The sequence below is a fragment of the Osmerus mordax genome, chromosome 21, assembly GCF_038355195.1.
Source record: "Osmerus mordax isolate fOsmMor3 chromosome 21, fOsmMor3.pri, whole genome shotgun sequence".
Lineage (NCBI taxonomy): Eukaryota > Metazoa > Chordata > Actinopteri > Osmeriformes > Osmeridae > Osmerus > Osmerus mordax.
In genome coordinates this window covers 2,637,637-2,663,694 of record NC_090070.1, presented here as the reverse complement: position 1 = coordinate 2,663,694, position 26,058 = coordinate 2,637,637, and the positions used below count along the sequence as shown (strand labels likewise).

The 26,058-nt window shown below is 44.2% G+C and overlaps 1 protein-coding gene across 1 annotated transcript in view; it reads right to left on the bottom strand.

Moving 5' to 3' along the window:
- The window catches only part of gpr179 (G protein-coupled receptor 179), a 55,206-nt gene that overhangs the window by 14,457 nt on the left and 14,691 nt on the right, over nucleotides 1-26,058 (bottom strand). Inside the window, exons 5-8 of the mRNA XM_067259778.1 lie at nucleotides 25,277-25,345; nucleotides 24,402-24,511; nucleotides 23,908-24,146; nucleotides 152-290 (exon numbers count right to left, since the gene is read on the bottom strand). Coding sequence (XP_067115879.1) covers nucleotides 152-290; nucleotides 23,908-24,146; nucleotides 24,402-24,511; nucleotides 25,277-25,345 — 557 coding nt within the window. The remainder of the gene's footprint in view (nucleotides 1-151; nucleotides 291-23,907; nucleotides 24,147-24,401; nucleotides 24,512-25,276; nucleotides 25,346-26,058) is intronic.

Here is a 26,058-nt window from a genome sequence, read left to right as displayed (position 1 = left end):
TGTCCCTAACCTAGAGAAGAGTCCTCCAAATTTGCACACGGTGGGTCAACCCGACCCACTTGGACCCGGTCTTGACCCGACCGACCCGTTCCAACACTAGTATTTGGTCACCCCCCCCCCCCCCCCACACACACACACACACAATAGTTACCGGAGCAGGTGGAACATGGATGAAAGCAGCAACTCATTATGAATGGCTATGCCCATGTAGCGAGGCTCGTGGAAGGCGGAGGGAACTGGCTTCACTGCACTACACAAGAAACTGCCCCAGCACAGAAAAATCAGTTCAGCTGAAAACAGAAAGAGAAATGGGCAAAAGTTAAGTTCCAGTCTACAGTCATGTAAAGGTCATGTGGACAATGGCATTGATTTTTTCAGTTGTTATTCACTTGGATCTCCATAAAATAACTGCACTTAAAATGTGCTGGTGTGTCCGGGTCCCAGTGTTATGCCGAATTCACACTCTCTGCCTAAATGTAACCCCCCTACTTGTAAACGCGCACACGTTGTTTCTGCATTGCTGCGACTCTTATTTGTAGACTTTGCTATTCACTTCGCTGTTCTTACTGAATGAATTGTTTTTTTATTTTAACATCTCTGACGTTGATAACAAACCAAACCGTTTCAGAATCGGTTAAAAATTGAGCAAGTTATGGTCATTTAAAAAAAGTACATGTAGCATCAACACAATGTTATGGGTGAGCGAGTTGACTGTAGCAAGATGGCAGCCATGTGCGGACGTTCGACTCCGTTGTCCGGCAACGCGGACGAGCCATCTCCTTTATATATCTATGGTTAAGACTAGCCATAGAGAATGAATGGGAAAAGTTAAGGAAGTTAAGACTATTCATAGCAGACTGCCGCGCGCGGGCACCTTTGAAACGCAAGGTTGTAGGATCGAATCCAGCCACAGTCATCAAGCAAGTCTTGATACCGGATCATCTGTTTAGCGAAGCCAGGTACACCACAGTAGCTGTCTAGCAGTAAAATCACAATGGTAACGATAACGTTTCATTGTCAGGGTATTTATAGTCAAGAAGAAGCGGATTCATTGTGCTTTAGTAGATATAACTGCTACATCTATCCAGCGCATTTTGTCTCAAAATGACATATTTACCAAACGCATCGGCTTATCGTTACAAAACTCGGTATACGTATTTTGCCCAACGCCGTGAAGGTAATCAAAAGTTTCGGGGTAGCGCCACCGCGTTGCCGAAAAGTATATTGCCATTTAAAAAAAGCGAATAATTTTTATTTCAAGTTTTGCAAATTTCCATATCGAATGCTGCTTGGCCCCTTCATTGCTGCTTGCAGCTATATTATTATTATTATTAGTTTCGTTTTGGTCTACACACGGTGTAACTTTTCTTTTGGCCCCTTGGCAAGGAACAAAGGGACAGGCAAGCTACCCATGGGTTTACACCTCCCATCACGTAGGTAGTTACCTGTTGGAGAAACACTAGGTAAGGAGCGGGTGCCACCCATTGTATTTTTGTTTAGTTAGTTTGTGATTAGGCAGACAGGGTGGTTTTACTTTGTTCTTTTATTTGGCAACGCTGTCCATTCCCTTGTACCCTTGTCGGGGTTGTTTAACCAGCCAATAAACCTTTGTATATATATTTACATTTACATTTATTCATTTAGCAGACGCTTTTATCCAAAGCGACTTCCAAGAGAGAGCTTTACAAAGTGCATAGGTCACTGATCATAACAACAAGATAGCCAAAAAACATCGCGAGTTGCCAAAACATGAAGCACACATTGTGAACAACCAAAGTAAGTGCCAAATGGAAGAACCATAAGAGCATGTAGTTAAACAAGTTACAATTAAACAACATGAACCGCTATAAGTGCAAGTGTACCTGTGGAAAGAAAAGCAAGCAACAGTAATAAAAACAATATATCACAGCGAGAACAAAAATTTAAAACAGTTACCACTAACCACAAGAGCAACAAGTCTCTAAGCAAGAGTCATTGTGATCCTTGAGGAAACTAACATCAGGTCAAGCGAACCATTCCTAAGTACCGTTGTACTCCCGGAACAAGTGCGTCTTGAGCCTTTTCTTGAAGGTGGAGAGACAGTCAGTATCTCTGATGGAGGTGGGGAGTTGATTCCACCACTGTGGGGCCAGACAGGACAAGAGCTTGTGTTGGGACCGGGCGGTCTTGGGATATATATATCCCTGTGTCCAGTGTTCCCTGTCATATGTTCTAATTTTCCTTGTTACATACTGGGGTAGCAGCGTTATACCCACTCCCCGCCCTAGGCAACTTACATCTGGGGAGGGTTTATAACAGTTGACGAGGAGGTTGAAAGTCCAACAGACCATTTCAAAGGCTACTTGGTCAATTGGGCTCTTGAATATGGAATAACATTAGTTGCATTAACAGCCCTGCTTTCAATTCTGAGGTTCCATCATCCAACCTTGCCAAAAGATGCAAGGACTCTCCTTAAAGGCAGCAATATGCTTCTGCGTCTCCGTTTACGGATGGGCGGGCGCACGGATACAGACGGATAGACTGCGTTTATGGTTCTCCGTAGGCTGTGGGTGCTGAAAACAATTCACCGCCAGAAGAGTAGGTGGCGCAACGTTTTTTTGTAAATCGTCGTGGAGTGTTTATTTACCTAGGTTATCGAGAAGTCGGAGCAAATGTACAAATTAGCCGTTTCATCAATAAAATACGCACATTTTCAGCAACTACACTGCCCATTTCTCGTCACATTTTAATTCAGATGCTGATTTACATGTACTGTTTAGCTGAAATATGAATTGTGAAAACTTACAGCAATGGCGGTCAAAGGATTCTGTTCGTCCTGTTTATCCCGGCAACCCCGCCCCTGACGCAAGCGATTCTTAATACTGACCAATCACAGCCAAGGGGGTCTCCGTAGCTCTCCGTCGCTCACGACGGATAGTTAGAAAATTCAGGAGGTGCACGTCGAGTTCTCCGGGGCTCTCCGAGGGCTGACGGAGAGCTCGTAGAGGGCGTTCCTCGGAGAAGAGGGTGTTCCCATGTGTCAGTTTTTCGAAAAACGCAGAAGCATATATAAGCCTTAACCCTTGTGCTGCCTTCGGGTCACATGACCCAAAGGTTCATAAAGAACCATCGTTGTGTTTACCCAATTTTATATAAATTTAATACAAAAACAAATAAAATAATTTTCTTTTAACCTTCGCAATGTGAGGGGTCTGAGACAGCCCAACGGTTAAAAGAAAATGATTCACTTTGTTTTTGTATGCGGTAAAGTTGTCGCAATACGACGGTGGGTCACAATGACTGATAACACAAGGGTTAATACCAACAGAGGCTACATAATTGGCAGGATTGCTGGTGGCACTTTTTTTTACTTTGGTATTCTAAGTTCAATATCTAGCACACTCGACAAACTTTGGCAGAAACTCCCAAATAGGTATACGTTGAAATTACAACTAAATTTTGATGGGCTTCCTCTTTTTAAAAGTTCCTCTATGCAACTGTGGCCCATATTGGGACTGAACCAAGGATTTAACATTAAGAAACCCTTTATGATTGCACTTTTTGGTGGAACATCTAAACCTAATTCATTGGCAGAGTATGTAAAAGATTTGGTGAAAGAAGCTTAACAACTGCACTCTGGCTTTACATATAAAGGGAAACAACTCTTTATTAGGGTTCCTCCGGTCGGAGGAAACCTATTGTTTTTGTTAGTATTCTTATTATTATATTTTTCCGCTAAAGGGCCCAATAGCTCAAAAAGTCCTTGACCCGATTTTTTCAAATTTGGCCCAATGATACAACAGGTCACTCACTACTCCCAGACCGCTAATGGCCCATGTACGCCCATAGGTGGCGCTATAAGCCACGCCCAAAGTCTACGTGATTTCCCCAGCGCCCCATTATTCCAAAATGCCTGAAAATTGGTATGCATGCCTTATTTCTCATGGGGAACAAAAAAGCCTCAAGAACCCATAAGGTCCGCCATGATAGATTTTGCTGTACTGTCCAAATTTGGTACAACCTTCAAAACCCTTCTCCTCATGAACCATAGATCCAATCGACTTGAAAATTGTTACAGATTTGTAGAACACATGTCTTTCTATAGGGTCAAATTGAATAAGGAATGCAATACAAAATGGCTGAAAGAAGTGTATTTATGTAAATGTCCACATTGCCACAATATCTTTGTGTTAATAAATCAAATATAATTTTGACCGATGGTTTTTCAAACCTTTGTGCCTTCAAGATGACATCATTCTGAAGTACCATACGCAATTTCACCTTGATATGTCAATATATGATTGAATTCAATTGAATTGCTCCACAGCGCGCGTGCTCCAAATTCTCAGACTCATCCTGCCCCTTGACACTAGGGTGACAACATGTTGCGCTTTGCGTTGTGTCGCACAGCATTATCACCCCTTGCCCCGCACGTCGCATATTGAAAATGCTGTGCGATACAGCACAAAGCGGGACAGGTGGTCACCCTACTTAACACACGTGCGAGCTTGGCGCGAGACAGACACACATACTTTCTGGAAATTGTGTGCTGACCAAGCCCCCACCCTCGGTTTTTAGACCCTGTTTCATTTCGCTTCCAGGGAATGAGGGAAAACCAAACTCGAAAAGTACCTAGCTTTTTCCCTCTGTGTTTATAATTAATGAATCATTTTGCATCTCGGCGAATTCTTCATCAAAAAGGTAGAGGAGGGCAGCTTTTAGGAGAACAAGCAATTCCCCAGACCTGTAGGCTCAGAATTGTGATTTGGGTCATGAAAGTATTTGTAATTGGAGTGAGTTCGGACGCAAGGGAGACTGCATAGGCTTAGGCGGCAGCCATGCTTTGGTCGCGTCATGTTCATAAATTCACCATTTTACAGTTCAGTCTAAACCAAAAAAGACGAGCAGGGCAGCCTTCAAGAGATGTGGGAATTGTGCTTTTAGCCAGATGTTTTTTTTGTGATTTGTGCAAAACGTGCAAGTGGATTGAGACTGCGTCCCGGGGATACTGTACATTGTTTTGACGTTAGCCTTAGAGTCAGACTCGGCTCGCCCACTGGCAGTGTGTAAACAATTTTGTATTTCACTTAATTCTACTCCAAAAACGTCAGGGAGAATTCAGTGATCTCAAAAGATCACTGAATTACAGCTGTTTAAACTTCAGCCACATCTTATAATGCTTGCCACAGGACAAATGGCTTACTTTTCTATACATTAACTGACCACAATGGTTCTCAACACTGAGAATAGCTCAGTAGGCTAAGACAGTGCACTGCAAGGAGCAAGGTCACAGGCTCAAATCCAGTCACAGTCTTTTGGCCTGTCATAATTTTGATTATCTGTTTAGTTAAACAGGATGACATCATTCTGAAATACCATGTGCTATTTCACCTTGAAATGTCAACCGTTTCTTAACCTTTGTCCTAAAGCTGACCAAAGCTAATACTCAAATCACAGTCAGAGCACAGCTAGATAATCAGTGTCAGCGCCCCTTGGGTACCCAGCATGCACTGCGGTATGTCAAATAGGCAAAGACTTGTGGAAAATAGTGCGGTTACAACAGCCGTGCGAGGGATTTCAGTTGTTGTGTTTGTTCAGTTAGATGTTTGTAATGTTATTGTTTGTCAGTTAATATAATGTTGTTGGTCACCCTGATTGTGCATGTTGTGTATTTTAATGGGACCAGAGAGTCGGCTGCTTTAATGCCCTAGGCTATTTTCGCAAGTAGCTGAACCTGATACTGATCCATGTCAGGAAAACTGACACGGATCAGGCTAGTTCGGAAGTATAAGTTACCTTGGTTATGTAGCTAGAACTAAAATAAGCCACCTTAATGGAACGGAACTCCCGCTAATGTAAGTGAGACTTGGTGAAATAAGTCTTGCTTTTCCTTAATCGACGATGATGGAACACCCCCCAGAGCCATAGAAAAATATTTTTCTGGGGAAGAGCAGATTAGTACGGAGCCACTGAATGAAGGGACTTGTAAAAAATAAATAAAAAGGACACTCGTCCGGACGAGAAAAGTTTCACGTGCGAACAAGAAAGTTTCACGATATATATTAGATGGTTTCACGTTTACTTGCCATTTATATTTGTAGGTATGGCTATATCAGAATTAGCTGGGCCTCTACATAACCCTTTATTTACATTTAGTCATTTAGCAGACACTCTTATCCAGAGCGACTTACAGTAAGTACAGGGACATTCCCCCTGAGCCAAGTAGGGTGAAGTGCCTTGCCCAAGGACACAACGTCAGTTGGCAAGACCGGGAATCGAACTGGCAACCTTCGGATTACTAGCCCGATTCCCTCACCGCTCAGCCACCTGACACCTGACTCCCTTTATTAAATATAAGTGTTGTCAACGTTGCAAATTGTGATGTGTGTGTATAAATAAAAGAACGCCAGTCCCATTTACCAAAACAGTTAGGCCCTAGGCCTAAATGTACCGTACATTTAAGTGAAACATTGTCAGTTAGCAGACGCTCTTATCCAGAGCGATCCTGGAAACGATAGTCTTTGCTCTGCTTTACTAGGGCTTATATTATCGCCTAGTGTTAGGCCTATAACCTTTATATAAATAGGCTACAAGTCAATAATAAAACAGTATCAGACATGTAAACAATACAACTGTTTTGAATGAAGGCAATGAAACTATAGGTAATGCTATCCACACATCAGAACCTTTAACGCGTCCGAGAAAGTTTCTCGTCCTGACGAGATAGTGTCCTTTTTTTTCCATCTTTTTCACAGGTCCCTTCAGGGCTCTCTAGATAAGCCTACTACAGGTCTCAAATCTCACGCATTTCAACCATTTCTCATGCGGAGAAGCGCAGATTTCTGCGGAGTTGATAGTTGTCTTGAGTTATACAGAGTTAAAAACCAGACAATAAGAAACATGGTATCTCACACCAAACTTTTGATAAAACTTGAGAGCCCTGCTACTACATTTCTGCAATTTAGTAAAAAAATTAGGGCCTACATTTAGCTGGTTTATATTTATGAATTGTTCTTTTTGGTAAAAAAAACAAACAACTAATTAACGTGACATGTTTACTGCTGTTCAAACAATTTTATAAAAATAAAATATATTGTGTTCACTAAAGATATTTTAGAGCTGTAATCGCAATACCGTGATACTGTGGTATTTTTTCTCAAGGGTATCCTACCGTCAAAATCTGATACCGGCCCATGCCTAGTTGGGTGGTTCAATCAGTAACAATGAGGCTTGAACCAATTTACATGTTCACTTACTGTATATTTAAATTATTTGGATTTAAAGACTGCTCTATACTGTCTCCCATTTGAACAGCGCATTTTGATACAATTTCCCTGCAGTTATAAATAGCTTCGCTGATGGAAACTGTACATGGTCTTTGTCCATTGTGTAAAAATAAACTGTCATGAAACACCATTAAAACTGTCCGGATTAGGCTCAAGCCACTTCCGGTTTATATGTGAATACAGATACTTTTTTGATTAACAGAAACAGACACAGCTCACCCCTCCTACATATCATTGAGAATACTTTTTATGTGTCATGTCCAGTATGTACGCTTGACCGAATCTTCTTCATTGGTGGCTTTATCACAGACATCCCAACCTGCAAAAACTAATTTCAGAGGGAGGTGGCTTTACTGTCGCCTCCCCCCCCCCACACACACACACACACACACACACAGCTACAAAACATGTATGCACAAGGATATTCAATTTTTTTTACCCACATTACGAATGAATACAGTGCATTCTGTACTTTTTTATTTGGACACTGCCATGGTGCTGCTAGAAAACTAATAGTTAGCGCAAAGGGAGACCAATCAGGACGTGTGCTGCATCACTCTCTCTATCACTCGCTCTCTCCATTTCTCCAGAGTTGGTCTACCATCAGAAACTAGAGAGGGTACAATTTCTGGGGAAATTGTAGGGTGTGCTTTCTTGCGTCGGTTGCACAGGGGTCCGTTTTTGAATAACATTTTTACAACTGATATTTCTGTATATGTTATATAAAAATGCACACTTATTATTTATAAAGATTACATAGATTTAAAAGCATATTTTTTTTGCTGCTCATTTACAACTGAAAATACGAGTGAAGTGTAGAATGAAATAGATGTCTTCTCATTTCCCCTGCAAGAGGCAGCCTCATCGTTGAATCAAAACGAATAAATTTGGCAGACCGGTGTAAAAATTGACCTAATCTCTATGACTTAAACGTCCTTTTAAGTTTTTCCCTTCTTGTGATATTTTCAAGCATTTAGCCTACTCATATTGCATTCATTCATGAATAAAGAACCCCCTTTGAAGATTATTCTACGACGTTACCGGCAGTAGAAGATTGAATCGCGATTCAAACAGTACCATCTGCTAACTGAAAATATGCCCCCCAAAACGTAAATAAGCTTGACATTTATTTAGTGGAAAATCGCTCATTCATAAAAAGCTCACTGGTAGCGACCATTGTCAGTAACAACGCAAAATGCGATATAGCCCTGTGTGGAGAAGCTGCCCCGGTAAATTGTACTACTACGGTACAGTACTAGACTACTGCTGTGTTCGTCTTGGTAGCGATTGCGTTGGTTGAATTGGATTTAACGTTCCGTTGTACGGTTTAGGCTGAAATTAATTATTTTCATGAACAGATTGACATGGTTTAGGCTGTGGCAATGAAGTTCAGGTTAGTAGTTAGATAGACTTTTGATTTAAGGACAGTGCCGAACATGTTCTGTCGCTGTTTGACTTCCTAAACAGCTGTGTAGTGTAGATGTTTCTGTAGTGTGTCTCGCGTAAGCTACAGCGTTGCAGTGAGCTACACTGGTTTGAAACGACAGGTAATGGTAATTTCACCAACAAATCGTTTACTAATGTCAGAATAAATCCTACAACGAAAATGTATATGTGAGGAATGTTTATTTTAACGATTGAAAACAGATAACGCTACATCATAGACCACTGTAGTATGTGTTGCCCGGGCAACACAGGCTAATGTCATGATGCTAATACTTCAGTGAAATAGTAGACTACTGTTTCCGAAAGTAGATGTACTTCCTTAATAATACCAGCTTATATTGTACATTACACATCACAATTGTGTGTCATATCACAAAGTAAAATGAGTAAATAGTTATCACCCTGGCCTCTTTTCTTGTGGCGTTTCTGCAGCTGCCTTGCAGTAAAGCTATAGTTAGCCTAGCTATCCCCCAAGTTAACAGATGCGAAACGAATGTTCTGCCAAAGGTAGTCACGCGGGTTTTCGTGACGTTAGTGACGTTAGTGACGTAGTGACGTTAGTAACGTCAGTGACTGTGGCTAGCAAATTAGCCACCGTTAGCTTCACTTTTCGCCACAAAAACTTAACTTCAGCCTAAACCATGCAACGGAACGTAAATTCCAATAGAAGCAACTCAATCGCTACCAAGACGAAACTTTTGACACCTACTTTGTCTATGTAGGCCAAATATTGACTGAGTTTTAGGGGGGCAAAAAGAATAATAAAAATAATAACAATAATATATATGTGAGAGAACAAAGGTTGTGCCCTTGCCGAAGGCAAAGCACACCCAATTACTATTGAACTCTCTGACACTCGCAAAAAAATTATATATATACAGTATATAATTTCAGGGATATTGTATATAATTTGGGGGCGTCAGAGGGGGCCGCTATTATATGCGGAAGACTACAGGAACTTACGGGAGAGTTGGAATGTCTGTTATCACTAGTTTCTGTAAAAGAAGAAAAGATAAGATTCTTTTCATAAGTCTGTTGCCTCCAATAGCAAACAGAGCTTTGTGACAGGCCTTTCCAATATATTGGGTTACGTTTGAAGCCGTACAGTGCAGCGTTTTGTTCAACTTCCTCAGTGGTTTTGTGTGTAACTGCAGGCATGTGTTCTAAAAGGCACGGCCCATCTCAGACAGGATGGAGTTTTAGTAGTATGTTTTACTTGGTACGACCCAGATCAAATGGGCGGAGCTAGTTCAGGCATGGAACTCGGGCAGCGCGCGCCATATCACCCATCGCCGTGTTCTCAGCCCATAGGCTTAGCTTGATAGGCGGCGCTATAAAGTCGCACACATGCACGCACACGCGTCCTCGATTCCCCTCGTGTTCTGCGCTGCTGCCATTGCTGGTCGCTCCCCGTTCTCTGTGTTGTGTTGGCCTGTCTGTCGTTCGCGTTTCCCTGTCCGTCTCTTCGGTCCCGGACGGCGTGTGCGTGTTTTGGGGATCTGAATGAAGGTTTCGAGCTGCTTCCCGATGATTCTCCATCCGAGGAGCCCTGCACCGATGGGGTCGGTGGAATTCGGGGCGCCGAGTCAGGCGCAGTTCCCGTTTGGCCTTGTCGGCCAACAAAGGACTGTCCGTTGTACAACATGGGGTTCGGCCACTAGGAGCTGTTTGTTCCATCCGCTCCCCTGCATGCTGCCCGGGGAAGGCTCCGGTGAAGGGCGGCTCCATTTCCCGTGCTGCTGTTGTGCTGTCCAAAAGGAGGCTCGCGTTCAGGAGCCGACCACGAGCACTCGCGGCATATCTGGCTTATCCGAGGAGCGACATTTGCAGGTACCATCGTGAATCACGTTCAGGTTTTCTCGGTGCACTGACCTGTTGGACAGGCGTCTGATCGAGTGCGGGGTGTAGGGTTGGACATATCGTGCAAGGACAATGCAATGTGAACGCTTCTCAGTCTACAATAATAGGAGCATTAATGCTTTGCTGCACAAGCCCGCATTCGAAGAAGCAGCCAGAGTTCTGTGTTACTAGTGTTACTGTTAAGCTAAGCTGCCCTGTTTGTCACTGCTTGACCGAGCCGAACAGAAGTGCTTGCTGTATTCGCGCCGTTTAAATTGGTTGTTAGAATCGTGGAGCAGATCCAATCTACTCGCTCGCGTTTGATGACGTTCTTTCAATTCCGAGCAGCGGTATTATGAATACAGCGGAAGCACTGGAGTACATCGTCCTAGTGACATTTTAAGTAGCCTAACAATGGAGACGGCAAACGTTGTCGGTGAATAGCAGTAATAGTTTACTAGGATGCGTCCTGTAAAGGAATGAATACACAATGCTAATCCTGCTGCAATTCCATATACTACTAGTTATGTCTCTTACTTATTAGAGACGCATATAAGGTCCCATGACATGCTGTTTTGGATGCTTCATACAGGCCGTAGCGGTCCCCTAATATTGTAGCCTATCTGCATGTTTTCTTGCGACATCATAAGAGGAACATGTTCAATTGGAGCATTGAGCTTTGTTTTCTCAAGGCAGAGAAGAATACCCTGGCCCGGTTACACCTGTAGATAGACCAATGTGTACTGACAATGCTGAACGTGTGTCTGATGTAATCAATGTGTCAGAAAATGAGTAACGATAATGATGAACCGAGAAGCTTGTGAGACGGTCTGCATGAAGCCAGCTATACTGATTGCAATAGGTATCTGCATGCTGCAGGTAGCCTGCAGGGACGCTTCCCCGATCTGTGCCCTCGTCAAAGGGCAAGTGAATACCGTCAACCCCTGCCTAGCTTCGATATTCTTATACATACCTTGATGCGTTCTCCGCGAGCCCTCTGCCTGTAAACATGTCTGTGCTGTGCCCTTTGCAGGGTGCACCGTTTCGAGTCCCGCAAGCCAAAAGGAGGCTCGCGTTCAGGAGCCGACCACGAGCACTCGCGGCATATCTGGCTTATCCGAGGAGCGACATTTGCAGGTACCATCGTGAATCACGTTCAGGTTTTCTCGGTGCACTGACCTGTTGGACAGGCGTCTGATCGAGTGCGGGGTGTAGGGTTGGACATATCGTGCAAGGACAATGCAATGTGAACGCTTCTCAGTCTACAATAATAGGAGCATTAATGCTTTGCTGCACAAGCCCGCATTCGAAGAAGCAGCCAGAGTTCTGTGTTACTAGTGTTACTGTTAAGCTAAGCTGCCCTGTTTGTCACTGCTTGACCGAGCCGAACAGAAGTGCTTGCTGTATTCGCGCCGTTTAAATTGGTTGTTAGAATCGTGGAGCAGATCCAATCTACTCGCTCGCGTTTGATGACGTTCTTTCAATTCCGAGCAGCGGTATTATGAATACAGCGGAAGCACTGGAGTACATCGTCCTAGTGACATTTTAAGTAGCCTAACAATGGAGACGGCAAACGTTGTCGGTGAATAGCAGTAATAGTTTACTAGGATGCGTCCTGTAAAGGAATGAATACACAATGCTAATCCTGCTGCAATTCCATATACTACTAGTTATGTCTCTTACTTATTAGAGACGCATATAAGGTCCCATGACATGCTGTTTTGGATGCTTCATACAGGCCGTAGCGGTCCCCTAATATTGTAGCCTATCTGCATGTTTTCTTGCGACATCATAAGAGGAACATGTTCAATTGGAGCATTGAGCTTTGTTTTCTCAAGGCAGAGAAGAATACCCTGGCCCGGTTACACCTGTAGATAGACCAATGTGTACTGACAATGCTGAACGTGTGTCTGATGTAATCAATGTGTCAGAAAATGAGTAACGATAATGATGAACCGAGAAGCTTGTGAGACGGTCTGCATGAAGCCAGCTATACTGATTGCAATAGGTATCTGCATGCTGCAGGTAGCCTGCAGGGACGCTTCCCCGATCTGTGCCCTCGTCAAAGGGCAAGTGAATACCGTCAACCCCTGCCTAGCTTCGATATTCTTATACATACCTTGATGCGTTCTCCGCGAGCCCTCTGCCTGTAAACATGTCTGTGCTGTGCCCTTTGCAGGGTGCACCGTTTCGAGTCCCGCAAGCTGCAACCGTGTCCATCAAAGCATTGGTGGCAGGTGTCCAGTTGTACGTTCGGTGTGCGGATCCTTCATCATGCAGCCTTCTGGGGAGCCCGTCTCTCCGTCTTGTAATGAGCGGTGCACGGAAGCAGCGGGCTGAAAGCAGACAAACGTCTTCCTAACACTCCACCTTTACTGCACAAACTACCACTGAGACAGGGGTGCTTCGTGCTAAGTCGACACCCTGCTCGATACAGTGTTTCTCGGGTTCTGCGGTGTAAAGGTACCCCCACTGTGATGGTCCACACTAACTACCCTTTGTCCCCTCTCCTTCATGCGCCGGTACCTGCTGTACTGCCCCGGGCGACACCTGATGTACCAGTGACGCAGCTGGCAAGGCCACGACCAGATCGTGGCTCACGCAACTCCACTAAGTTCTGTGCGAGTGCTATGGCCTGTCCCTGGAGCCGTATACGGTGTATTCCTTCCGGATCAGGGCGGCTGCTTCTGGTGTCCATGTCTGCGCTGGACGTCGTGGAAGCGCAGAACTCATGAGCGCTTGAGAACAGAGACCGGGACTGTGTCGGGCGATGCTTGCAGCCGGTACACAATAGAGGCTTGCATTGGATAACGCTCTGTGACTATCTACTCTAGGCCGAGCAGCTGAGCAGGCGCTCAAGAAGAAGCCGAGCAGGCGCTCAAGAAGAAGACGAGCAGGCGCTCAAGAAGAAGCCGAGCAGGCGCTCTAGAAGAAGCCGAGCAGGCCTCCAAGCTGAGCAGGCGCTCAGGAAACCGAGCAGGCGCTCGAGAAGGCGCTCAGGGAGCTGAGCAGGGGCTCAGGAAACCGAGCAGGCGCTCAGGAAGCCGAGCAGGCGCTCAGGAAACCGAGCAGGCGCTCAGGAAACCGAGCAGGTGCTCAGGAAGCCGAGCAGGTGCTCAGGAAGCCGAGCAGGCACTCAGGAAGCCGAGCAGGCGCTCCAGATGCTGAGCAGGCGCTCAGGAAGCTGAGCAGGCGCTCAGGAAACCGAGCATGTGCTCGAGAAGGCGCTCAAGCTGAGCAGGCCTCCAAGCTGAGCAGGCACTCAGGAAGCCGAGCAGGCGCTCAGGAAGCCGAGCAGGCGCTCAGGAAGCCGAGCAGGCGCTCAGGAAACCGAGCAGGCGCTCAGGAAACCGAGCAGGCGCTCGAGAAAGCCTCCAAGCTGAGCAGGCGCTCAGGAAACCGAGCATGCGCTCGAGAAGGCGCTCAAGCTGAGCAGGCCTCCAAGCTGAGCAGGTGCTCAGGAAGCCGAGCAGGCGCTCAGGAGCTCGAGCAGGCGCTCGAGCAGGCGCCCAAGACGAGCAGGCGCCCAAGCAGAAGCCGAGCAGGAGCTCAAGAAGCAGCCGAGCAGGAGCTCAAGAAGCAGCCGAGCAGGAGCTCAAGAAGCAGCCGAGCAGGCGCCCAAGCAGAAGCCGAGCAGGCGCCCAAGCAGAAGCCGAGCAGGAGCTCAAGAAGCAGCCGAGCAGGAGCTCAAGAAGAAGCCGAGCAGGAGCTCAAGAAGAAGCCGAGCAGGAGCTCAAGAAGAAGCCGAGCAGGAGCTCAAGAAGCAGCCGAGCAGGATCTCAAGAAGCAGCCGAGCAGGAGCTCAAGAAGAAGCCGAGCAGGAGCTCAAGAAGAAGCCGAGCAGGAGCTCAAGAAGAAGCCGAGCAGGAGCTCAAGAAGAAGCCGAGCAGGAGCTCAAGAAGAAGCCGAGCAAGGCGCTCGGGCTGAGCAGGTCGCTCAAGCTGAGCAGGTCGCTCAAGCTGAGCAGGTCGCTCAAGCTGAGCAGGTCGCTCAAGCTGAGCGGGTCTGAGACCTCCGGTGACCAATGTGGTCCGCATGTATCCTGTGGTTGGGTGGCTTCATACATTGCAATGGTAGTATGTCTCTTCGGATCTCCATGCAGCCGTGGTGATCCGCAGACGTCCTCTGATGCGCTACGTCGCCATCAGAATCCAGTGTCTACATGGGGACGTCCGTCCAGACGCCCTGGGAACAGCGGATGCACCGCTGATTCGTCTCACACATAGTTTTGTTGCTAGTAACAGTGGGATGTCATGTGGTCCTCCTGAGGCTCAGGAGGCGCTCCGCTCCGCTCTACACATAGTATAGACTGGCGGAGTGTCTGTGTTTTGGGGATTTAACTTGTTGCTCCCTGCCTCATGTCATGCATGCTGCAGTGAAGGCAGGGAGCGCTTCCCCATGTACATCCATTCCACCAATGTTAAACCATTTGTCATGTGTATGAATAAATGGTGAAATCAATCACGTGAGTGTCTTGACTGAACTGTCTTTAAGTGAGTGACAGCTTAGCAGGAGTGGTGAAGTGTGGACCAAAATGTCCTGATCCTTCCAGATTGGGTCCAGTCTTGAGTGGAGCCCAAAGGGAGTCTCCCTCTAGGAAAAAGTCATTCATGGCCTGGCCTCTTCCCAGCAGAGCTGCCTCAAGCACCGCCCGAGAACTTGTGCATCATCTGGTTCCTCCTGACAAGAGTCCTCACATCGGAGTCCTCCTCCTTGGGAACTTTTATCAAGGCCTCCTTGAGGGCAAAGGCTTTCTCCTGTAGGTTAGTCACTGGCTGTTCTCTTGCAGTCCTCTCCTGCTCCAGCTAATTTCAATCACATATGTAGTACACAAACACAACAAAACATAGTTTCTCCAGGACCAAGGTACTACAGACAACTACAACAACTACATATAATCTGTGCATGTAGAGCTATACGTCTGTGGTTCGAGAAATATTCATCCGATCGACTTCACACTTGGTGGGTGTGTCGAATGAGAAGTCTTTTCAATACTGGCTTCAATCTAAAGGTATACTGCTGCACCCATTAAATAAAATGAAAATGTAATTATAATTTTTTGTTTGGGTGGGATGTATTTGAGCTAGGATGTAAAAGGGCAATGGACTACAATAATTGAATGGTTCTTACTTGTAGACCAGAAACATTTCGGGGCTGCATTCAAACCAGTTTTCTTTGTTCAGAGCCAGTTCTTTGGCTTTTTGATGCAAATAACTGGTTCGAGAGTAGGCTTTGGCTCCAAACCAGCACTCCTTTCCTTGGCGGAGGGCAATGGACTACAATAATTGAATGGTTCTTACTTGTAGACCAGAAACATTTCGGGGCTGCATTTAAACCAGTTTTCTTTGTTCAGAGCCAGTTCTTTGGCTTTTTGATGCAAATAACTGGTTCGAGAGTAGGCTTTGGCTCCAAACCAGCATTCCTTTCCTTGGCGGAAAAGGGATATTCTTCCTTTTTTTGTTGTTGCTAATACCACTCTTGCTGTGTTTCTTTGACTTGGTCTTCTTTCTGAAGTCATGGTTAAACTGCTAAATAATGTTCTCTATGCATACGATAGAATTTTGATTGGTTTGTGATGTAGCCAATGGGTTTTAGTGTCTCTTCTGCTTGATTTTAGGCTATGACAGCTCTTTTATCTCGCTCTTTCTTAATAGACATCTAGCTACTGTTTAGAAACAACTGACTAATATGTTGGCTGGACAGCCAACGCCATCATCAATCAGGGTTTTACAATGTTGTTGAGAATCACTTTTTTCATATTTGCTGAATTAAACTTAACATATTGATAGCAATACATATAAAGGTTTGACGGTAATATGAAATCAATCCGACATCTGTGGGCGTTGCAAGACTGTAATAAACAAAAACAATCATTAAGCCATACACTGACTAATGATTGGACAGGCTACCTGTCCGTCTAACTACCCACTTGCTCACACTCTGCTCCTGCACTCAATGCGCGTTACTGTAGTTTTGTGGGACTGGTTTTGAAGGGAGGGGGTGGGATATTTTGAATTGTGTCAAACAGAAGCTAAAATAGCTAGCTTTGCAAAACTTGCCAATACCTGCCTTTAAGTGATAGGCTGGCCTATTGCCTACAACTAATGTAATAAAATCTTAACAAGTTTATCCAAATATATCATATAATATGGTGTATTTTATCATCCTACAGCCGAATTTGCAAGCGGCTTGCGGAAGAATTCGACTATCTATCGAAAGGATCGCAGCGATTCACAGCCTGTGTGGCTGGTCCAATTTGATAACATGGGCGCCAAAAGGAAAAAGGCGCTTCGCAGCTAATCGCGGAGCTTCGCAGCCAGTGTGTCCCAGGCGTAAAGGGGGCGCAGGCTGGGGCGCGCTTCAAAAAGATGCAAGCTTACCTGACTTGCTCTCTCATCATTTTCAGACAAATTTGCCATCAGCAGAGGAGGCTTTTGGATACTTTTGGATTTGCCTGCCAATTTTTCTTGCCTCTCCATCTGAGGACATTGAACCTGGTTTTACATTGCTGTGGTGTTCTTGAGACCCCAGACAAAGATGTTCAGACAACCACTGCTAAATCATCATGCGAGGTTCTAGATGTAGCAATTAGAGATGCACCAAATTTCGGCTGCCGAAAATCTTCAGAAAAATGGCTGAAAAGGAGTCAAAAATATATTCCTCACTGCCCCTCAGTTCTCAGATTTCAGTTGAATCTAGCCATCATGGCATCAGTGGTGTGGAAATAGCCTACTTCAAAGTTTCTGATAACTTGGGAAGTATTAACAAACAAAATAAATACACAGGAGAAGCATATCTGAAATTCAGTGTCCATTTTTTACTATGAGAACTTCCTGACTGTATTTTCCCCAGGATCCACCAACAGACTACAACTGCAGAAACTATAAGCTCCATCATCGTGATACATTACAGACAACATACATTTCAAGAGAGGGTTTGGTGCCTGTAATGTTCATGATTTATAACATGTTAGAATTGTTAGAATATCTCCACATGTTATGTGTCTCAGTTTGTAAGGAGACATTGTTTTATTTCGTCCAAAAGAGGGCGCTTTAGTTTGGTTCGTGGTGTTGAGACTGCAGAAGCAGCGGGACAACAGAAATAAATATGGCGGTGTTAACATGAGACGCAAATGATTGTAACTGAGACATATACATTTACTAAAGTATATAAAAGCAATTTTACTGTGCCCGAGATTTATTGAAATATTACAGTGCCGAAATGTAAATTAATTGAAAAGTCTAATAGTTTAAAAAAACTACTTTACAATAAGGGGAAAAAATCTGTCATTTTTTGTTTTGGTTAGTGGACAAGTGCATCCTGAATTTTTGGTTTCTGCCCAGAACGTTCATTTTGGTGCATTACTATTAGCAATCCGTGGGGGAGGATGAGCATTTCTCCATATATCATGTATTTCTTCATATCAACCTCAGTAAAGCACTATTTTAGTGTCTGTGACTTGAGACTGTCTTAATCTCTCCATAGGTTAAAGTCTCCATAGGCTCTCCATAGTGTACCATATTGGTGATGGGGAGCAGCCAGATTGCTCAATTATTCCAGCCAGCAGGCAAGCCATTAGGAATTATGGACAGGGGGACAATATATTCCAAATTGGAGTGGATCATCCATATCCACACCAGCACCGTCAGCCACAACAATGTTGTTTCTAGAGCAGCAACTGTAAAGTATTTCAACTGCAAAGTCACTATGTAAACTGAACTTCGCCAGAACTTCTCATCATCACCAGAACTTCTCACTTCTCATCATCCCAGCCAAACCCTTCATCTCCCACGATCTCTCAATCACCCTGGGATCTGAGGATGGCCGAGAGGTTAAGGCGTTAGACTTGGACTACAAGTCCTGTGAATTTATTTCCCACTTTTCTGCTTCCAGCGGCAGATTTAGTGGGAATTCTAGCCACTGCCGCATGCAGTGAAACGCTGAAGAAGGGGAAAGCGAGCGGGAGCGCTAGTTCGGCTACGCAGACGTGGAATCCGAACAGTGCTTCCAAGTTTTTTCCTCTCCAACATAAGTTCACTGTAAAGGTGGTGAGAGAGGCTAAACGACTGTACTGAGAGAGACTGAAGCGCCAGTTCTCTGCTAACGACTCTGCTTCTGTCTGGAGAGGGCTCAGGCAGATTACCAACTACAAGCCCAGAGCCCCCCACTCCACTAACGACTCCCGCCTGGCCAACAACCTGAACGAGTTCTACTGTAGATTTGAAAGACAATTGGACTGTCCTGATCTACCCCCTCCCACCCATGTGGCCTCCCCCCTCCCCCCCTCTACAGTGACGACTCTCTCCATTCAGGAGGGTGAAGTTAACAGACTTTTCAAGAGGCAGAACCCCCGCAAAGCAGCTGGGCCGGACTCTGTCTCTCCTGCCACCCTCAAGCACTGCGCTGACCAGCTGTCTCCGGTGTTTACCAACATCTTTAACACCTCCCTAGAGACATGCCATGTGCCAGCCTGTCTCAAGTCCTCAACCATCATCCCTGTGCCCGAAAAGCCAAGACCAACACGACTCAATGACTACAGACCCATCGCCCTGACCTCTGTGGTAATTAAGTCTTTTGAGCGCCTTGTGCTGGCACACCTCAAATCCATCACCGACCTTTTCTTGGACCCACTGCAGTTTGCCTACAGAGCCAACAGGTCGGTGGATGACGCTGTTAACATGGCCCTCCACTTCACCCTACAGCACCTGGACTCCCCAGCATCCTACGCCAGGATCCTGTTTGTGGATTTCAGCTCTGCCTTCAACACCATCATTCCCGCCCTGCTTCAGGACAAGATCTCCCAGCTGAACGTGCCCGACTCCACCTGCAGGAGGATCACAGACTTCCTGTCTGACAGGAAGCAGTGCGTTAAGCTAGGAACACAAGTCTCTGACTCCCGGTCCATCAGCACCGGATCTCCTCAGGGCTGCGTCCTTTCCCCTCTGCTCTTCTCCCTGTACACCAACAGTTGCACCTCCAGTCATCCGTCTGTCAAACTTCTGAAGTTTGCGGACGACACCACCCTCATTGGGCTCATCTCTGACGGGGACGAGTCTGATTATAGGTGGGAAGCTTACAACCTGGTGACCTGGTGCAGCCAGAACAACGTAGAGCTCAATGCTCTTAAGACAGTGGAGATGGTTGTGGACTTCAGGAAGAATACAGCCCCACTCACCCCCATCACCCTGTGCGACTCCCCAGTCAACACTGTGGAGTCCTTCCGCTTCCTGGGCACCATCCTCTCCCAGGACCTCAAGTGGGAGCTGGACATCAGCTCCCTCACCAAGAAAGCACAACAGAGGATGTACTTCCTACGGCAGCTGAATAAATTCAACCTGCCAAAGACAATACGCTGCAGTCTGCTGTATTCCTGTTTTATGTGTGCATTTAGTATTGTTAAAGTAATCTTTAACTAGGACATGGTTTTCTTCCTCTTATTGTGTCCATTTGATTTAATGAAAGATGTTTATTTGTATACATTTTTTAAATACATTTGTGTTTTCTGTTATAAGTTTTTAATTTTTGAGAATGTACACATCTTTACACTAATGGCTTGAAAATGTATAAAAGTTTTTGATTTGAAAATCTTTTTTTCATTCGAATTTGGATGGGTAGTTAATAACACATTATTCTGTGGTGTGGTGAACTTGAAACTCGTTTTTAATTGGGTGTGCTCACGCCTTCGGCGAGCACAACCATTGTTCTCTCACATATATATTATTATTTATTGTTTATTTTCGCCCCCCTAAGGATCAGTCAATATTTGGACTACATAGACAACGCCTGTGTCAAAATGTTCGTCTTGGTCTCGATTGCTTGTATATTTACGTTCCGTTGCACGGTTTAGGAGGTTACAACGTTTTTGTGGCAAAAAGTGCCTTTAGTCAACGAAGGGTAATCAATGCTAGCTACGTCACCACGTCAGCACACGTTAGCAACGACGCATGGATTGATGTGCTGTTGCACAGCGAGTATCGTATCGTGCCGTGGTGTACTAGCAGCATCATACATGTACATTTAAGCAAATCAAGACTTGCATGTACAGTAAATTATGTCACATTAAAGAATGTATTTAAACTCAAGCTTGTGTGGTGCGTCGCTGGCTTCAGTGCCACAGCCAGTGGCGCCTTAATGCACGGGCTTACCTGGGCTTAAGCCCGGGGCCTCGACCAATCAGGGGCCTCTTAATAATTATTTAAACGAAATGTACCAAAATGTAACAAAAACTAAAGAGGGTACAATTTTTAGGGTGTGCTTGCTTGCGTCGGTTGCAGATGGGTCCATTTAATATGAAACAAGCTGAACCCCCTTTGAGACAAGCTATTCTAACAACGTTGTCACCGGCAGTATTTTTCAGATGGAATCGCTATTCAAACGGTACCATCTGCTAACTGAAAATATGCCCTCAAACGCGACTTTTTAGTCTCAGTCTAGAGCCCTGCGTGGAGAAGCTGAATTATGCTACGAGCAAGCTAGCCTAGCTGCTGTTGCTAGCCAAACTTCACTGAGAGGATTGTTTGAATGCGCCAGAAATTAAAAACGTTTCTTTTGACATAAAGCTGTGGCATTGAATACAGGGACGCACCACACAAGCTTGAGTTTAAATACATAATTTATTGTGACATTACTTACTGTATATGCAAGTCTTGAATTGCTTAAATGTATAATGCTGCTAGTACACCACGGCACGATACGATACTTGCTGTGCAACAGCAATGCACGTTGTATCCATGCGTCGTTGCTAACGTGTGCTGACGTTGTGAATTTCAGCCTAAACCGTGCAATGGAATGTAAATAACAATACAAGCTACTCGTGCGATTGTGCGATTAGCGTGTGGGGGGCCTCAAAAAATGAAAAAAAAAAGTCCATAGCCCAGGGGCCTCAAGTGCTATTAAGACGCCCCTGCGTAGAAGACTGAAAAGTGTCAGCATTCCCTGTACAGCCTGGAACACTGCATTTACCACCGTAGTCCATTTTCAATATGCTAGAAAAACGTTCTTCTTTGTAATTCTGTGGAAGTACACAGTAGGGATGGGCGGATCGATCCTAAAGTATCGATATTTTCGATACTGGCATTGTATCAAAAGGATCGATTTTTGAATTTGAAATATCGATCCTACCTGGGATTTCTTTTAAACAAGTGATTTTAGAATATTTTTCTAATAGTTGTAGGCCGTATAGTATAGAAATGTACTGAAATAAGAAAGTCAATGGGAACTATTTTTTCTTCCGCTGTGTCTGTGCTTATCATGAGTTCATCAGCGGCAGCGCGCCACGCTCTCTCACTCTCACTCAGTAAAGCACACTCAGTGCAGATTCGAGTGCATTGCTGCGGTCATGACTGAAAGAAAAAGAAGCATAATCTGGAGTTATTTCACTCCAGTTAACAACTATGACACAACTATGCAGAGGAGGCAACACAGACACGTAATGCCTATTGCGGTTTATTTAATATTAATAATGATGGCTTTCAGAATGCATTAGAAAATTACTAAAATACAAATATTTAATAGAAGTATCGGTGTGGGTATTGATATCGACGATACTGGTCTTGAAAGTACATTTACATTTAGTCATTTAGCAGACGCTCTTATCCAGAGCGACTTACAGTAAGTACAGGGACATTCCCCCGAGGCAAGTAGGGTGAAGTGCCTGGCCCAAGGACACAACGTCAGTTGGCATGACCGGGAATCGAACTGGCAACCTTCGGATTACTAGCCCGACTCCCTCACCGCTCAGCCACCTGACTCAAAGTACTTGGTATCGGATCAAAAAGAAAATGATTGGTATCGCCCATCCCTAGTACACAGAGCAGTAGTGATGTGTCATTCGTGAACGATTCGTTAATTTTGAACGAATCCTTACAAGGACTCGGGAGTAACGATTCCTCTCAAAGAGAGATTCGTTCATTTTCTTGTGGCCGTGCATCGGGAGAGGTAACTGTTTCCTCTACTAAATCAATGCAAGTCACGTGAAAAAGGATCCAAAGACTCGTACAAAGACCCAGTCGGGAAATGAACGATTAATTTCTGTTTCCTCTAGCTACCAGTTCTGAGCCTATGCAGGTCACGTGAAAAAGGATCCAAAGCCTCGTACCCGGCAGATGAACGAATCATTGATCCGAAGACTCGGTTGGCAGAGGAACGAAACATTGATCCGAGGACTCGGTTGGCAGAGGAACGAAACATTGATCCGAAGACACGGTCGGGAGGTGAACGATTCGTTCATCTGCCGGGTACGAGTCTTTGGATCCTTTTTCACGTGACCTGCATAGGCTCAGTAGAGGAAACAGAAATTGATTTGTTTACCTCGTTCACTTTCGCGTGACTAGGTTCAGTAAGACGTGAATTATATTCGTTCACAAGTAATAATGACAGGTTTCGTTATTTTAACTTTTTGTACTTTACTTACAGTTCAGTGCAGCGTAATTGTTTGCCGTGATAATTGGTAATTGTTAGTGTGATGATAAATGACCATTTCAAATCATACAAACTGTCATGATACATTATTTTAATGCAGGAATTTCTTTTAAAATAGTATCTGCTGGTTTACATGCACTAACCTACATAATATATAAAATGTTCAGCAACCCCCCCCCCCCCCCCGTTGAAATGAACGAATGACTCGAAAAAGATTTGTTCCTTTTAATGAACGAGATTCAAAGAACCGAGTCCGTAAAAGGATTCAAACTTCCCATCACTACAGAGCAGTGCGCAGCAAATTTTGGGGCGTGACAAAGGTACAGACCAGAGCCAAAAAAGGTGGATTTTTCAAAACCGACTGTTTTACAGCTACATTTTTTAATTGTGAGATTTACATATGAAAGAGGTGTCAGTGGACTTTGAGGTTCACTGTATGTCCATTTTACCCACTGAACTGTCGTTATTGAACTGTGACAAGGTAAATTCAGTTCTGCAATCAATGACCACTTTAAGCGTCTACATTTGTATGAATTTATTGGAAAAGTATTAGTGTTATTTTCAATCCGACAATTGTTGCCAGACGATATCAGAGTGATGCAATTAGCTGATTCTAAAGATGGACGACTTTGTTGTTAGATGATCCTTAGAGAATATACTACATTTATACACTGGCTGCCGCAAAAAACACAGAAAAATCCTTCTTAAATGATGTTTCCTTTAAGCCTGTAATTTGTCTACTAAATGTATTATCAATTAAGAGGTTATTTGTCAATTATCATGAGCAAATGTGACTGCTTGAGCGAAGTGAGTCAATCTTCTGACTCAAGTACACTCATTTAAAGCTAATCTATTGGAATTTTCTTTTGACTGACCTTAGATTCAACTGTAAATCCAAAACTTCATCTGTTGTCATGTTAGTATGTTGTCCACTCACCTACTGCCATCATGTAGTCCCAACGATCAAGGTCACACAGGCTGAAGTCTTGCCCATCTGATGTTGTGGAGGTTATCAGCAAAGGGACATTGCGGTCACGATTCTGTAGAACACCAACAGTCCATGCGCATAGGAACCAGCTGACAGTCATCACCATTATTCCCAGCATCCCCAGCAGATGAGTGCTGGACATGTAGGGCACTCTTTGTGCCGTGCGGGAGAGGAACACCTTTAGCACCCTGTTTGCACAAAAATACATCTATCATTCAGTGGACACACACTACTGTAAGCTACTGTTTGTATTGGTATTAAGGAATGCAAACCACGTACAGTACCGGTCAAAAGTTTGGACACATTTTCATCGGTCAAAAGTTTGGACATGGGAAAACTTTTGACCGGTACTGTACATACAACTGATTTAACTGATACAACATATCCTGAGATTGGACTTTCACAAAACACAGCTAATGGTCAAGCTTGACTTCAGAACTGACCGGTACATCTTTAGTGTAACCGTTCCATATACAATAGCGAATCCCAGCATTCGAACCCAGCGGAGCAGGATGCAACGGAAAATGCTGGGCTTGAAATACAAGATGAAAACCTCAGGGAGAAGCATAGAGAAAGAGAGATGTAAGCCTAGAAAAAGTTTAGAAAACATTGGGACCTTTTGCTCAATGGTCCAAGGTTAACAACATCATATTAACTGCATTTGTAGGTAGCTTAGTTCAAACCAGTCAGTCCTTCATGTACTATATATTTCAATATCTGTACTTACAGTAGGTGTAGACTGTATATTTGTCTTAGTTTGTCAATGCACCACTGACAACATCAACATAAGCAGATCCAATTACTCTGTTGCTACAGTGCATAAGCCTTTATTACTCTTTGTTATCTCCTTGACTATCTGCTGCACTTACTGCATGCACAATTTGTAATTGCTGAACAAAAAATGTAAACGTCAAATGTTAATGCGATAGGTTGTAGATAGACTACAGTTACCAGGGAAACAACTCAATAATGACAAAGCTGGGTTTATCAATATTATAGTGAATACAGTAGCAGGACTGAACCAGTGTAATGAATGACATAGCTGTTTGCATGCCCTAATCTCCTTCAATAAAACACTTCCATCCATGTTTGAGATTAATGGATATATTAATAATTGACCCATGACTGTGGTAATGAATCAAAAGAGATTGATAATCCTTCACCACATTTGAGCAATGCCATGTTGTTTAAAACATTTGCCCCCACACCACAACCATTACCTCCTACCCATTAAAAACTTCTATTATAATATAATCCTGTGCAGTGATCTGAAAAGAGCTCTCTAATCTCACTCCCCATCACTCATATTCTCACTCACTGGGAAGTACAGGAGCAGAGAGCCAAACAGGATTGTCTCCAATAGCAAGAGACCCGATGCTCGTATCCTCTTAGGGGAGAAAGAAAGGACAGAGTAGGAAGGGGAAAGCAGTGTGGCAAGAAGAGATGTTTGAGAAAGAGCAGGAAAATATGGATGACAGACAACAAGGGATGTGATGAGTGGAAGAACACATGGGTAACAGCAGATATAAGGAAGGAAAGGATAAACATTAGGATGAGTAGGGACAAGATGGTGAGTTTGGGTGAAGGAGAAGAGAGAGAAAATGTGATTGAGATAAGGGAGTTATTCAAGTGTAGATACAAGTTTAAAATTGTGAATCAGTGAGATATTGTGAGGGCAAGAGGAGACATGATTAGTTCAACATGATTGACTTACTTTACAGAGGTTTTTGTAAATACTCAAGTGTATACCCTTGTATGAATGTTTTGTGTTGAAAACCATGTTAGATCTATATCTAAATTAAAATGTAAATCCAACATGGTATTGAACACATTGAACAAATTGATTCCTTTATGTATTGTGGACAATAATAGCCAAAAACAAGAAATACAGCAATACGGTATCACTATGTTGAGTTCTTTGCTGAAATAAAGCCATCAATGAAGTGTTTGACATAGCAAAAGTGTCCACGGTTGTTAAATTACAGCATTAACATAGTAATGTCACAGTAATAACACATTGACTATAAAAAGAATGGACGGCATGACAGCTCCTCAAAAGTGAAGCCAAAATATCTCGATCGCCCCCTGGTGGCTAACTGC